The 13,346-nt window shown below is 34.0% G+C and overlaps 4 protein-coding genes across 5 annotated transcripts; 2 read left to right on the top strand and 2 right to left on the bottom strand.

The window, feature by feature from the left end:
- The first annotated feature begins 1,979 nt into the window (after nt 1-1,979).
- LOC106658734 (traB domain-containing protein) lies at nt 1,980-4,448 on the top strand. Its single transcript, XM_014380823.2, has 7 exons — nt 1,980-2,261; nt 2,448-2,680; nt 3,120-3,313; nt 3,380-3,494; nt 3,572-3,708; nt 3,773-4,185; nt 4,252-4,448. The coding sequence occupies exons 2-7, from the start codon at nt 2,491-2,493 to the stop codon at nt 4,427-4,429; spliced, it is 1,227 nt and encodes a 408-aa protein (XP_014236309.1). The 5' UTR covers nt 1,980-2,261; nt 2,448-2,490; the 3' UTR covers nt 4,430-4,448.
- Nucleotides 4,449-4,459: 11 nt separating this feature from the next.
- LOC106658735 (histone-lysine N-methyltransferase SETMAR) lies at nt 4,460-5,598 on the top strand. Its single transcript, XM_014380824.2, has one exon. It carries the CDS (start codon nt 4,475-4,477, stop codon nt 5,252-5,254), a length of 780 nt encoding a protein of 259 aa, XP_014236310.1. The 5' UTR covers nt 4,460-4,474; the 3' UTR covers nt 5,255-5,598.
- Nucleotides 5,599-6,231: 633 nt separating this feature from the next.
- On the bottom strand, nt 6,232-11,828 carry LOC106658703 (non-canonical poly(A) RNA polymerase protein Trf4-1-like). 2 transcript variants are annotated; one of them, XM_014380779.2, is made up of 9 exons: nt 10,438-11,822; nt 9,507-9,823; nt 9,180-9,350; nt 8,748-9,105; nt 8,527-8,673; nt 8,263-8,456; nt 8,058-8,205; nt 7,833-7,971; nt 6,232-7,751 (listed from the first exon to the last, which is right to left on the bottom strand). In XM_014380779.2, exons 1-9 carry the CDS (start codon nt 10,609-10,611, stop codon nt 7,555-7,557), a joined length of 1,845 nt encoding a protein of 614 aa, XP_014236265.1. In that variant the 5' UTR covers nt 10,612-11,822; the 3' UTR covers nt 6,232-7,554. The 2 variants fall into 2 exon arrangements, with proteins under 2 accessions (XP_014236265.1, XP_014236267.1); XM_014380781.2 differs by lacking the exon at nt 7,833-7,971 and having other exon boundaries at nt 7,619-7,751; nt 10,438-11,828.
- A 1,027-nt stretch (nt 11,829-12,855) lies between these two features.
- LOC106658900 lies at nt 12,856-13,292 on the bottom strand. Its single transcript, XM_014381056.1, has 2 exons — nt 13,134-13,292; nt 12,856-13,069 (listed from the first exon to the last, which is right to left on the bottom strand). The coding sequence occupies exons 1-2, from the start codon at nt 13,241-13,243 to the stop codon at nt 12,862-12,864; spliced, it is 318 nt and encodes a 105-aa protein (XP_014236542.1). The 5' UTR covers nt 13,244-13,292; the 3' UTR covers nt 12,856-12,861.
- Nucleotides 13,293-13,346: the final 54 nt, after the last annotated feature.

Below are 13,346 nucleotides of genomic sequence, written 5' to 3'. Positions count from 1 at the left end.
AAAAAGATTGTATTTAATGATTACATATTTTAAAAACATTCTTATTTGTAATTGTGCAAAATAGCTGTTTGTCTTTGTTTGAAAAGGGGTTTGATTACAGACTGATAATTTGTCACTTATTCCAAAGAAAAATCTTTTACTATGTATAGAACTTATGCATGCACTAAAATAAACTTAAACTAAGAAAAAACTTGTCAAAATTGAAGTGCTAGTGCAACATTTTATAATGTGCATGAAATAGAATGTATTTATTTAAACTATAGATGATAATTATAACTAGAATTAGAGCTTAATTCTCAAACATCGAATGAAAGAAATAATTTAAATAATATATTTGGTATGTATCAAAAAATTTTTTATTTTTTCCATGAAAATGAATGTCATGAAATCTGAATATAAATTACGATACAGAATTTCTCATATGAGAAATTATCAATTTGAAAATACAATTGAAATTAAACAAAGCCCTTGAAAATTGATTTAGTTGTAAAATGAATTGCACACTAGTCAACAAGATGTAGTTTAAGATAAAAACAGGGATTGAACGTTTCAACGATGTACCAAGTACCAGTCGTGAATGGTAAGAATATTGTAATAGTAATTCATTTGATAAAACAATATGATAGAAGAATTGTCCGATCTACCATGAAAAAACAATTCTCCAACTATAATGAGCTTATATGTGTAAAAAATATATTTAAGTGTACCGCAGTAAGAACAACATATTTTAAGAATGGTTTGTACATGTTATTTTTAGTGAAATAAAATAAAAATCTCTTAAAAGGATTGAATAAAGGTTTAATATCAATATATAAAATAGTTACAAAATACTTTAGTATTTTTAAAATTTGCACAAATTGAATACAACCAAATATTAGAGAATGTTTGTGCTACCAAAAACCTTTTTGTAAATGCAGACGTTTATATAATAACTAACTTTCGATACATAAAACACTTCGATAAAAAAAACCATGGCACTTTAAACTTAAGGATGAATGTAACAAGTTCCCCTAATCAGAATTAAATGCGAAAACGGCCTTACACGATTTTTAATGTACAATATAAATACATTGATTCACCGAGAGATCGGCCCATATAAATAAAAGTAAAAATTTAGTATTAATTGAAAAATATCTCTGAAAGTTAGGTTTCATAGTTTTTCATGATAAATTGAATTTATTGTAATAATATAATATAGAATATTTTCAGAGATATTAGTGTGTCGGTATAGAACAACTAATCACTATGAAAAATAGTTCAAGTGAAAATGGTATTAAAAATCGAAATAATGAGTCATAATATTTTGATAGTGATTTGCGCAAAAATATATGATACATATATTATTATAGGTTTTCAAAAATCAATTACAAAAAAAATTAAGGAGTTCATTCATATCGTTTTCACTTGATTTTTAGGTGTAAAAATTTAAAAAATCAATTGTAAATGTGAAAAAAGTTCCAAATATGTATGACAAGCGTGGGTGCGCTAATCACGAAAATGGTCGAAATATAAATTATTTAAATTTAATCAATACCAAGAGTTTTTTGTTCCTCAATTGATTTAAAAAGAGACTTTTTATTTAAATGATATAAACATTTTCATGTTATCATCTACAAAAAAAACTTGAAATTACAAATTTGTTTTTATTAATCACACCTACAATTTTCTTTATACATTGAAACGAAATTAAATCTCAATGATTTGCAAAGATATAAAAAGGATAAATCATTTAACTATTAAACAGATAACAATTCAAGATAAGAAACAATGAATCGGTAATTAATCAGAAATTCAACTTTATGAAATAATATAATAAAAACTTGCCAGTTCAAATCTTTTTCAATGATCAATAACGAGTAAAACGTTTCGATTTAGTTTCACTTAATTCGGTAAAAGTTAACTTTTGCAAATAATATTTCGCCATAACTTGACGGAAGAAGATCGCGTCGCAGTTTAGTTGGTGTGGCTGCCGAGTCACATATGGTGCTTATCTATATACATTTTGCCGAGGACTAAGCGTGCTACTCGGCAGTCGGCAGTCGGCACACCTTGCAAATTATTTTATTCTTATTGCCCACTTCTATAACCTACCACATTTTTGCACAATTTAATCCTTGTTTACCTTTTTATTACTTAGATTATTTATAGCATCCGGATGTTTTTGACTTTTAATTTTTTTTTATTGTTTAGTTCAACCATAACTTCATAAAACGTATGTTGAAATTACGTATAACTCGAAAGTTTAAAATATCGTACAAAAGGTAAGTGTGTTAATATAAAAATTTTTATTTTGATGCTACTTATGTTCATTACTTTGTTTTTACTATACAAATACGTTTCAATTGCTTCACTGTTGAGATGAGATATTATATTTTGTTCACATTTTAAAATAAATCTGTTGTATTTACATTTGTAAGATCTACTCATTTATTTAATGATGCCTTTAGTTGCTCTGGAATAAAGTTTGGAGGCTAGACCAAGAACTTCAACATGGAAGAAAATCATTTTGAAAGCACAGATAACACAATCAATTCTAAAACCGATAAAACAAAATCTACTACAGAATTTTTAGATTCAGAAAGAAAAAAAGTCCAAGAGCATGAAAGTGACAGGGACGTGCGGACAGAGACTCCAGAGACTCCAGACAGTGAAACTGTAGTCATAGATGTTCAGGAATACCGTAAGTTAACTACTGAATTATTTACAATTTATAACAGCTTGTACGTTAAAAGAAGCACTGAGCATGGTTGCGTTGCTAAGGTTTCAATTATGTGACATATACCTTTTACTTGTCACTAATTGAATAAGGTCAGCTGCAGTTTGTGTATCTGTTCAAACATATCTCAAAAATGTCTTTTTTTTCTAAGAAAAGATTGAAAAAATCAAAAAAAAAACCTGGTACTAAGTGATAAAAACATTACTATACTTGAGTAGAAAACTATGTTGATCTTTCTTAAACATATTTCTGTAAATTTTTTTTTCTTTTGATGAATATAAGTTGCATACCTAATATTCAGTGTATACTAAAAATACAATCTTTAAAGCTAAGAGAAAATTTGATTGATAACACATGTAATATTTAAAAAAATATTTTTATGCATATTTAATATAACTTTCAGAAAACATTAGTCCTGGTTCAGATTGTGACATTGAAGATAATCTCAATGATGTAGCTTCAGATCAGAAAGAACCCGAAATCAATATGGATGATCTTCCAGAAACAGTTACATTACTGACCACTAAGGAAGGTGGTAAATGTTATTTAATCGGAACAGCACACTTTAGCATAGAAAGTCAAAATGATGTTTCTAAAGTATGAATTCATATACCTAAAAATTTGTTATAAAAATTAAAAATAACATTTCTAACAATTATCTAGGTGATACAAGCTGTACGGCCACATGTTGTCATGGTTGAACTTTGTTTAGATCGAATTCATGTACTTCAATTGGATGAAGAAACTATTCTTGAAGAAGCTAAGAATTTGGATTACAGTAAGCACTTACTTTTCAGATTTCATTAGTGAAAGTAATTTCATTTCTTATTTTCAAATCCTTATTTGTTTTTTTAGGTAAAGCCATGGATGTTATTAAAAAAAATGGTGTCCACAAAGGATTATTTTACATTTTATTATTGAACATGTCTGCAAATATTACTAAAGTGCTAGGGTTAGCCCCAGGAGGAGAGTTTCGAAGAGCATTGAAAGAGGTAGATGAATTGCAGATTTTATGTTTTACAAAAACTCAAATATTGACTAACTTTTTTATTTTAGGCTAAAAAAATTTATAATTGTGTTATACATATGGGTGACAGACCCATTAAAATAACATTTGCTCGAGCACTAGCTGCTTTAACTTGGTGGCAGACTCTGAAATTAACTTGGAATCTCTTGACAGAAACTGGACCTATTACTCAAAGTGAAGTTGAGAAATACAAAGCCAAAGATGCTCTTGAAAAAATGATGGAAGAGTTGAGTGGAGAATACCCAGTGATAAAAAAAGTTTTTGTAGAAGAGCGCGATACATATTTGACTTACTCTCTGCAGTTGGCATGCCGAACTAGAATACATCCTAACGGTGTAAAGGAACCTACTAGAGTAGTTGGTGTGGTTGGTGCAGGTCACACTCTTGGAATTGTTGAAAAATGGGGTAAAGTTACTGCAGATGATATTCCACTTATTATGAGGTAAATACTATTTTTTTTTCGTTGAAATGTGAGAAATTAAAATTAAAATATATTACCATTTTACAGCATACCCCCACCCTCATTAACGAGTAAAGTTCTGAAGTTTACACTCAAAGCTTCTGTTGTAGGCGGTGTTATATTTGTAGGATATAAATTTATTTTAATACCAACTGGTATAGCTAACTCAATGCAAAATATTTTAAAAAAATGTGTTTCTTTTGTCCCAATGCTGCTATCGGAGTAAAGCTTCTTATACTATATCTTGGTCAATTCATTTAAACTTATAAAAATGGTAAGCATTGTAGCAAGTTATGGTGCTGATAATTATGAACATCTATTGCCAGATGTAATGTATGTAGTTAGTAATATACCTGGCCCAGGAAGTGAACTTGATGATTTTGAAACAACGTTTGCTTTAGGGTGCTCTTGTGAACAAGAATGCAAGGAAAATTCTTGTTCTTGCATTCATGGCACTCAAAATTATATAAACAATAAATTGTCAAATGCAAGCAAAAATGTTTTGACTGAGTGTAACTCGATTTGTACTTGCAATGAAAAATGTGGTAACCGTTTGGTGCAACAAGGACCTTTAGACTGTTTGGTCATAAAAGAAACAATTGTAAAAAATATCGGTTTTGGGTTGTTTACTTCTAAACTCATAAGAAAAGGACAATTCATCTGTGAATATGCTGGTGAAGTTATTGGAATTGAAGAAGCTTATAAACGATTTGACGAAAATAAAGTTAAAGGACAAATGAATTATGTGCTTGTGGTGACAGAACATATTGGAGAGAAAAAAATTACGACTTGCATAGATCCAGCAAAATTTGGAAACATTGGAAGATATGCAAATCATAGTTGTGAACCAAATGCAATGTTGGTTCCAGTGAGAATTGATTTGGTAATACCAAGACTCTGTTTATTTGCAATTAAGGATATTGAGTCAATGGAAGAAATAACATTTAATTATGCAGGAGTTACAATCGATTCCGTCCATAGTTCAAGTGGGACGCCATGTCTATGTGGTGCAGCTGCTTGCACTGGATACTTACCGCATTGCCCAATTTGAAAAGAAAAATTATATCATTGAATATAGTTTTAATTGAAAAAAGTTTTCTATAGCTTGAAATGAACTTATTTCTATTTCAGCTTTTAATTTTTCAACATTTACTTTCAAATAATTCTATTTGATGTTATTTCATACTTCATTACTGTAAACGTTTTTTCTGAATGTGCAAACCATTAATTTTAAATCTGTTATTGCTATTGACAAAAATTTAACATTGTTACTATTAAGTGCCAATTAACAATATTGTAATAATTATAGCATCGCACATTTACCAATGTACGATTCTAATAAAATTTGTGACTGCTGTATAACGATGAAAATAATAAATTTTACAGAACTGAAAATTTCTTAAATTCTCCCTTATTTTTTCGTATCAATTTAGTAAAAATTAAAGATAAATGTAATCAGTCATGAAATTTCCCATTTAGTTAAAATATTATTTCTCAACATTTATAAATTCTGCTTTAGTGCTTTTTTTGGTATTTTGAATTAAAAACAAAATTCTTTTTCCGAGGGTTGTTTTTTTATTTTTTACAAAATGTAATGAACTATATAAGTATTTGTACTTGAGATTATGATACAATATTTGTATATAAATAGTCGATATCTTACAATGACCACTTAAACTTTATGTATGCATGCAGTCTTTTGAACTTTTGTACATGTTTATGGAACCAAAATACATACAGCATATTTGCGATGTGATGTAGTATGTTCGTTTACCTGTACATGCAATAATAGTTACTTAAAATTTATGTATGCAGATACAAGATTTCAAGTAATAAAGCTTTATGCTATAGAAAAACTGCGACAGCTGTACAAAGATCTTTATAAGTATGACACTTACAAATATAATGAAGGTAAAGCTGTATCATACAAAAGAAAAATTAAGTTATTAACGAAAATTTCGTATGGACAATAATTATAAATCTACGGTTTTACGTTATCTATACATATTTATAGATATAGAACACTGTTTTAAGACTTTTTTCTTCCTCCTCTCTTAGTCATTAATTTATACACGTTCAAATTAAAAATTTTTCTTTTGGGTAACTTTGTCTTACAAGAATCGATGTTCTGTATTTTGTTAATTTTTATTTTACATTATTTACATTAGGCAAGTCCTATTTTATCACCATTTACTTAAGAGATTATCTTTTTATTATTTTAATGATCTCTAGTATTTTATAAGAATATAGTTTTATTATAAAAAACTAAGTCTTTATCATAACTATCAATATCTCTTTATCACCTGGCACATAATAAATTATTTATGCATTGCAAAGTCTTAAAAACGCAACGTAACAATCGAAAATTTTATTAAATAAAAGTGAATTTAGGTTCAAATAAAATATATATAAATTTATATATTTTATATATGTCTGAAAAGTAATCATTTTGCGCATGATTGACTGTTGAACCCAGTAGTAACTACTTATTTTATATTTAAAAGTGCAAATTACGTTTAAATGACTTTTTATGACAAATTATTTTTCGTTTTAGAATTAATTATACTGATAGAATCTTTACTATACATATTGAAACAGTCAGAGTCTAGCTAATAAACCTTTACACAAATCTTTATACAAACAATAATCAGAATATTTTGAAGCATAATCACAGTAACATAAGCAAGCTATGAACAGCTGTTTTATGTGCCGAATCGTTCAGTAATCTTTCAGTAAAATATTTCAAAAGCTTTTGTATACCTGTACATCATACATCATAGGTGCTAAAAACACCAATTGTAATTAACGATGTCAGATATTGCGAATTGAAATATTAAATCTATTTGTCACGGATCACGTTCTATACGCGTGATAAGAGAATATTGGTAACAAACGGAGACGCTAGACTATTCGGAAATTGCACCCATTGAAGCGCTCGATTCAAATATTGCAAAATCGTGCAACAAGAAGTTAAAAAATATTCATTTTTGACGACTATTAATGAATTCAAAATAATCCAATATAATTATAAGTCCCGAAAATGGTTTTTTTAACTAAAACTTAGTTGCATTGCGATGTTGGAATCAAATAATTTTATAGGAGCCAATCAGAGAAAGGTCCATTACAAAAAATTCCTTATCGTAAAATAGGTTGGTCAACGTTAGTAATTGGAAATAGTTCTCATCAACGCAATTGATCGAAATGTTACATAAATTACTTACTGGTCCAATAACAATGTACAGCTTATTAAATTGGCTCTTGAATTGGCATTAATCTTAGAAATTAAAATAATTTTTGAGATTATTGCTGGTCTAAGTAGGAGACTTATACAGTAGCCCTTTGTTCATTTCATCACCGTACACAATCGCCTGGAGGACTACGAGTTGTAATAGTATGCTTCTTTCGTTTCATAGCATGTAACCTTAAACTTTGATTTTGTCCATGTCCAATATTATTATTGCTGTTAAACTGATTATTTTTCAGTTTACCATGTCCACTTGAATGATTATTTACGTTGCGCATGTAGTCTGCACGCATGCTTTGATGCGCTGAAATGAAATTGTAAAAAAGTTTAAAACTATTTTTCTAATATTTATCTCTACTGAGATGGTAACGAGTGTGATGATTACCGTGTGCTGATGGTTTGTAAGTTTTTTTGTATGGAAGATGACCATGAGGATGTTGATAATTGAATATATGCCTATCTTTGTGTCTTTCCTCACTTTTTTCCCCAGTATTTGGTGAATTTCCCCTACTGCATTCAGATTCCTGCGAGACATTTAACAAATAGTTAACACAGAGACAGGCATTATTCATTTTTCAAGTTTTGCTTGAAAAATAAATTGTTAAATTACCGATTCACTCGCAGGAGCGGACAGAGTAGATGCTTCTGAACCAGTTGAACTAGAAGGAAGTTCTGGTTCAGTTGCGGGGAATGTTCTTTTGATCCATATACGATAATCTACAACTTCATCTGTTACTCTTATAATCCTTCCCAATATACTAAAAATAACATATCAGTTAGTTTTAAAACAACAATTTTTATAGTTTATAACAAACCTTTGTTTGTTTGCGTCATTAACCAAAGTATTGAGAGGATTCACAGCTTGTGATAACACATTGTAAGCCCATTCAAAAGATTCCTTAACATATAAAGCACCATAACTGCTACGACCAATATCATTGCCTGGTGTAAGAGGGTCTTCTATGCAGAGCAAAGATGGTCTGTATCCATCAACCATATCTTTTTGAACCTTTAAAAAAATTGTTGTAAATGATTCAATTAATTTACATATATCATAAGTTATTTAATGTTTGTTTTACCTCTTCTTTTGATATGTAAGTACCACCTCCTTTGACGCGTATACCAGTCTTTACATAATTAAACTTTTTGCCATATAACTCAAAAAATTCAATCAACAACACTCCCAAATTCACATCTGGATTATTCACGTTATTTCGTGGATGCAACTGTAAATGAAATAATAATAAGAAATGAATTTTGTATTAGCTGATGAAAATTTTGAATATAAAAATATGTTTACCTGTAAAAAGCTAATTGTCATGAGGATCAAACTATAAGATGATATACCTCCAGTAAAAACTTCATTGAGATCTCTTTGAAGTAAAAATTGTTTGAGAACCATTACCAATTTTTCGAGTGCAGGATATTGGCACTTGAAAACTTTAATCAATTCTGCAGACTTGACACCATTATTCATATTGAAACTGATATCAACTTTAATTTCACTTTCTTTATCTACTAGTTTGACTATTGGTACAGAAGCTCTATCTAAAACTTTGACAAAGGATGGTTCTACAATATTTTCATCAATAAGAGCCCTTTCAAGGGTGTGCAGTGGAAGATTCGTCCACAATCCAATCACAACTATATCGATGTCACTAAAATCATTAACATGGAATAATAAATGAGGTAAAAATCATTAAAAGAATATATATTAGAAATAAACCAGTACCTTGTGGGCAAATAAAGTCCAGTACGAAAACTACCAAAGATCTCGACTTGAGATTCAGGCCACAAATCATAAATTACTTTTTCTATTCGCTTGATAACTCTTAATCTAAGATTATGCTCTTCAACGGTTGGACACATATAGAGAAAGAAATCCTGGATTTCTTCATGCAATCTGAAAAAAATCAAATGAAACAAGAATTATTATAATACTCAAAACTGGGCAGATGCATCAATGTATAGGCCATGCGTTAACCTAACCTCGAAAATTCAAAGGTAAATTAATGGACCGATGCAAGGGACAATAAATAATGTCAACAGATGCGCTTACCCAATGACTCCTTTGGAATATGTTTTGTGCGGTATTCGCCAAGGACAGCCACCATAGACGCCGACAAGTTGTTTATAATTGTCATTCATGGCGTAGGTGCTGGCGCGATTCTCCCTTTTCCTCTTGGACGGATTGTAGTAGTTACTTGTCGTTTGACCAGGGTGGCTGAGCCTACCGTTGCTGTCAGAACTGTTGTTTGGATACTTGTTGACGTTATCCAGAGGTATGTAATCCTGCTGGCTCGTCAACGTCGTCGAGCTACTGGCATTTCTCATCATCGTGGGATTGGAGTTGGCGGGCTGATGCGTCTGATGATTCTGCAACGATGTACGAAACATACTATAAAAACTCGTGCTGGCCAACGTTGACAAAACTGCTGAGGATGCAACGGATCAAGACTGAATGCGATTACAACTGTCAAACACTTATCGCGGGTCTACGTTCACCTACTGACAAGCACGTCGAGCTTCGTAAATCAATGCGTTATAGGCTAGAAAAGCTGGGAACAATGCGACGCGGAAGCGTGCACTCGTATAAGGTAAGTGCGCGTGTAATGCGAGGGGCCAAGCTGACGCCTAATTCCAAGAGGCGTTACTCGAGAGCAGAAGACGGTTTACTTTTTCTCATCTTTATATTTATTACCGAGAAGCGAGAAGTGCGGGAGAAATTGCGAGAGACGCGCGGCGAGGCAAGCTCATCGGAGACTTGACGGCTAACGACTAGGAGAAACAAAAAAAATGAAAGAACGAAGGAAACGAGAAAAAAAGCGTCGATCCAATCAGGCACGATTGGAGCATCGATTGCATCGTAGGACGATTGATTGGGCCGATAGGCCATCGACGACGCAGGGCGTGAAATGACAGCAGAAGAGTGAGAGACGGATAGCTGGCGTTATAATGCGGGCAAAAGATGCAATGACAATACGACAAACCTGAACCGGAGACGTGGTGCTCGAGGCGTCGGCACTGTTATTGTTGTTGATATTGTTGGGCTGCGGCCTGATGTTGAGATTGTCGAGCTCCTTGCCGGTCTCCCAGATGTTGAGCCAGAGATCCTTGGCGGGTCCCAGTTGCTCTGGCTGATACCAGCCGATCTTGGGATCCATTCGGCTGGGCTGCTGCTGTTGCTTCTCCTCGGGGACTTCCTCCTCGATTTGTCGACGCTGACGCTGAAGTAGCAGTTGTCGACGACTACGAGCAGGACGTCGACGACCACGGCGACGACGACGACAACTCAGCTGCTGCTCACCCTCGCACGAGAGATTGGCCGCGCTGCTGCGTCGCTGGCTCGATGTCGTCCTCCGCGCCTGATTGCTCGCCGTTTTGCCTGGTTTTGCGCAGCTGCCAGCACGTTCAACCTTACTTTTTTATGCCCGTATTATTCGCGCGTGCTCGTTTATTTATTTATTTAATCAATCTGCCTTATGCGAGTAGGCGTGATACTGTAATTCGCAGTGAATCAGTATTGTACAATGTATCCGCGAGTGTAGTCGTCTGGCACGTATGTGTAATTCGCACGCACACCCAGACCGTCGAGCACTGCTGCTGCTGCTGCTGCTGCTGCAGCTGATAAACTATGCAATGCTGCTACTGCTATATACATGCACTGCACTGTAGTAAGAGGTGTATATGTGCATAGATGCACGTCTATGTGTGCAAATTGCTAAATGCCTGTGCACTCACAGTCTCACAAGTCACACGGCACTCGCGGAGTCGCGCACACACACACTATATATCTATATGTCTATTTTATATCTATATCTATACGTGCGTGTATATGTCCATACGTCTATTGCGATGGGTGTAGTAGAGAATTTTCGACAATCGTCTCGATCTGTCTGGCAAGGTCTATATGCACGCGCCGCGGCACTTTTATCCCTCGTATGCTTTGCACCTTGTATCGTGCCTGCTAACGGGGTACATATAATCGAGTCGTTGGTCTAATTTCAGGATAAAAAAAAATTCTTAATGCAGTCGAGGACCGATGGATGCCTCGCACGCCAAGTACGAAAGCGAGTCTGCTGCTGCTGCTACTGCTGCTGCAGTCCGCGCGCGCAACAGAGACAGAGAGCTTAATATATTGTGCACATGTACACACGCAGTCTTGGACTTTGGAACGTGAATTATCGCAGGGGAGTCAATAACACTGCGTTCGCTGGGCGTGATGTATGTAATATGCGTTGCTGCTGCTGCCGATGATGTTAGGCAAAACGCACCTCGTACCCAGCGTGCGTTCTATGGTATTATGTACTTTATTGTGTACATATATCGCGTGGAGGCTCTCATTCGCTCGATCTCCGTGTGGTTAGGCTCAGCGCGTGTAAATATAATAATGCTATTACACAGACATGCCAGAGTCGCAGCAGCCGCAGACCGAGCAGAAGCATGCGAATTCGAGGCAGGCAGCTCCGAAAAGCACATCAGCTCGTAGCAGCCAGCGCCCAGCAGCGGCAGGCAGCTAGATAGACGACGTCTTCGGTGCGGTGGTGCACGCGGATTTCTTGCCCACTTGCGCGCAAGCAATTGCAACGAAGACCCCGAACTGTCCGCGCTCCGATCAAATGAAATGATCGCGGCATATCTATAAGTATAGTAGATAATTTACTGCTGCGCCGATTTTGATTCAGCTGACCGTAGTTTAATGACAGATATATTACAATACGCATAGATATGTAAATTTGGCGTGACAATAGAGTACGCGGCGATAAAGACTTATTGTACTGTCCACGCGCGAAAAAGAGATAAGACTTGCTGCAGTCTGATTATGCTTAAGAAAGTCGCGTTATTCACGAGATCCGAAATAGTTTGAAGAGATCGAATAACGTCGAGTCGTAAAGGCGAGGGACTTTTTTTTCTCGCCGGGTGCTAAAGGAAGTTTAGTCTGCACACGCGTGGGTAGGGAAATACATACGCGTCCAAGGGCCAGTGGGTCCACCGTGGGCCACGTCTTGTTTGATGGGTGCACCAAAGTTTTTCTTATGTATTTTGGGCCGTTGAAACCGAATTTTTGTGGTGCATATCGCTAAAATTGGTCATAAAAAAGTTATAAGCAAATAACTATATGCAATACCTATGAAAAACCACGTTTTTTCTCATTTCTCTCGCTATATCTGTCCTGTACCTGTCTAGATAGTATCTATAACGATGGAAAATTTTCTGATCTTTCGATCTAGACTATTTAGAAAAATCATGAAAATGAATTTTTTGAGCGACTTTAAAGTTTTTCCCGCAACGCTTCGGGGTAAAACGAAAAATTTTGGAAAATCTGACCTTTCATCGGAGAGCTGAGGCAATTTTCCATCGAAATCATGCATTAGTTTTTTTTCCTAGGTGCATTTAGGTACTTTTACAGTGAGTTAAAAAATTGGCGACTCGCCTAAATAATGCCGCTTGGTGCGGCACTGGAAGTCTGCAGAAAATTCCCATGAGACAAGTCCCCCACATGGCATACTTGATAGTAAAATTGTTGGTTTTATCCAAAGAAAGGATGTAAAATGATTCTTAAAAGCGAGCCATTGAAATTGACATTTTCCATCAGTTCCAGCTCTCCATATGGTTATTTTTCTAAAAATATTGATAATTGTTTATTTTTTATGAGGTAAAATGTTTAAAGAAATCATTCCCTTACCTATCTTTAGAACCAGATGCTAATAAATATTCTTTTATCGTATTTTTTTTTTCAAAAACATTAACTGGTACAGGACACCATGACAAGCTATTTATCTCAAGCAAATGCATATTTAATCTATATTTAATAGTACCAGATCCTTGAATATCCACAACATAAATTAAACCACATTTTGTACCAATCGACACAATATAACTATCGTGGGGGCAACAA

Source organism: Trichogramma pretiosum, unplaced genomic scaffold (genome assembly GCF_000599845.2).
Source record: "Trichogramma pretiosum strain Unisexual culture from Peru unplaced genomic scaffold, Tpre_2.0 scaffold2, whole genome shotgun sequence".
In the NCBI taxonomy this organism is placed as follows: domain Eukaryota; kingdom Metazoa; phylum Arthropoda; class Insecta; order Hymenoptera; family Trichogrammatidae; genus Trichogramma; species Trichogramma pretiosum.
This window is presented reverse-complemented; position numbering and strand designations above follow the sequence as displayed.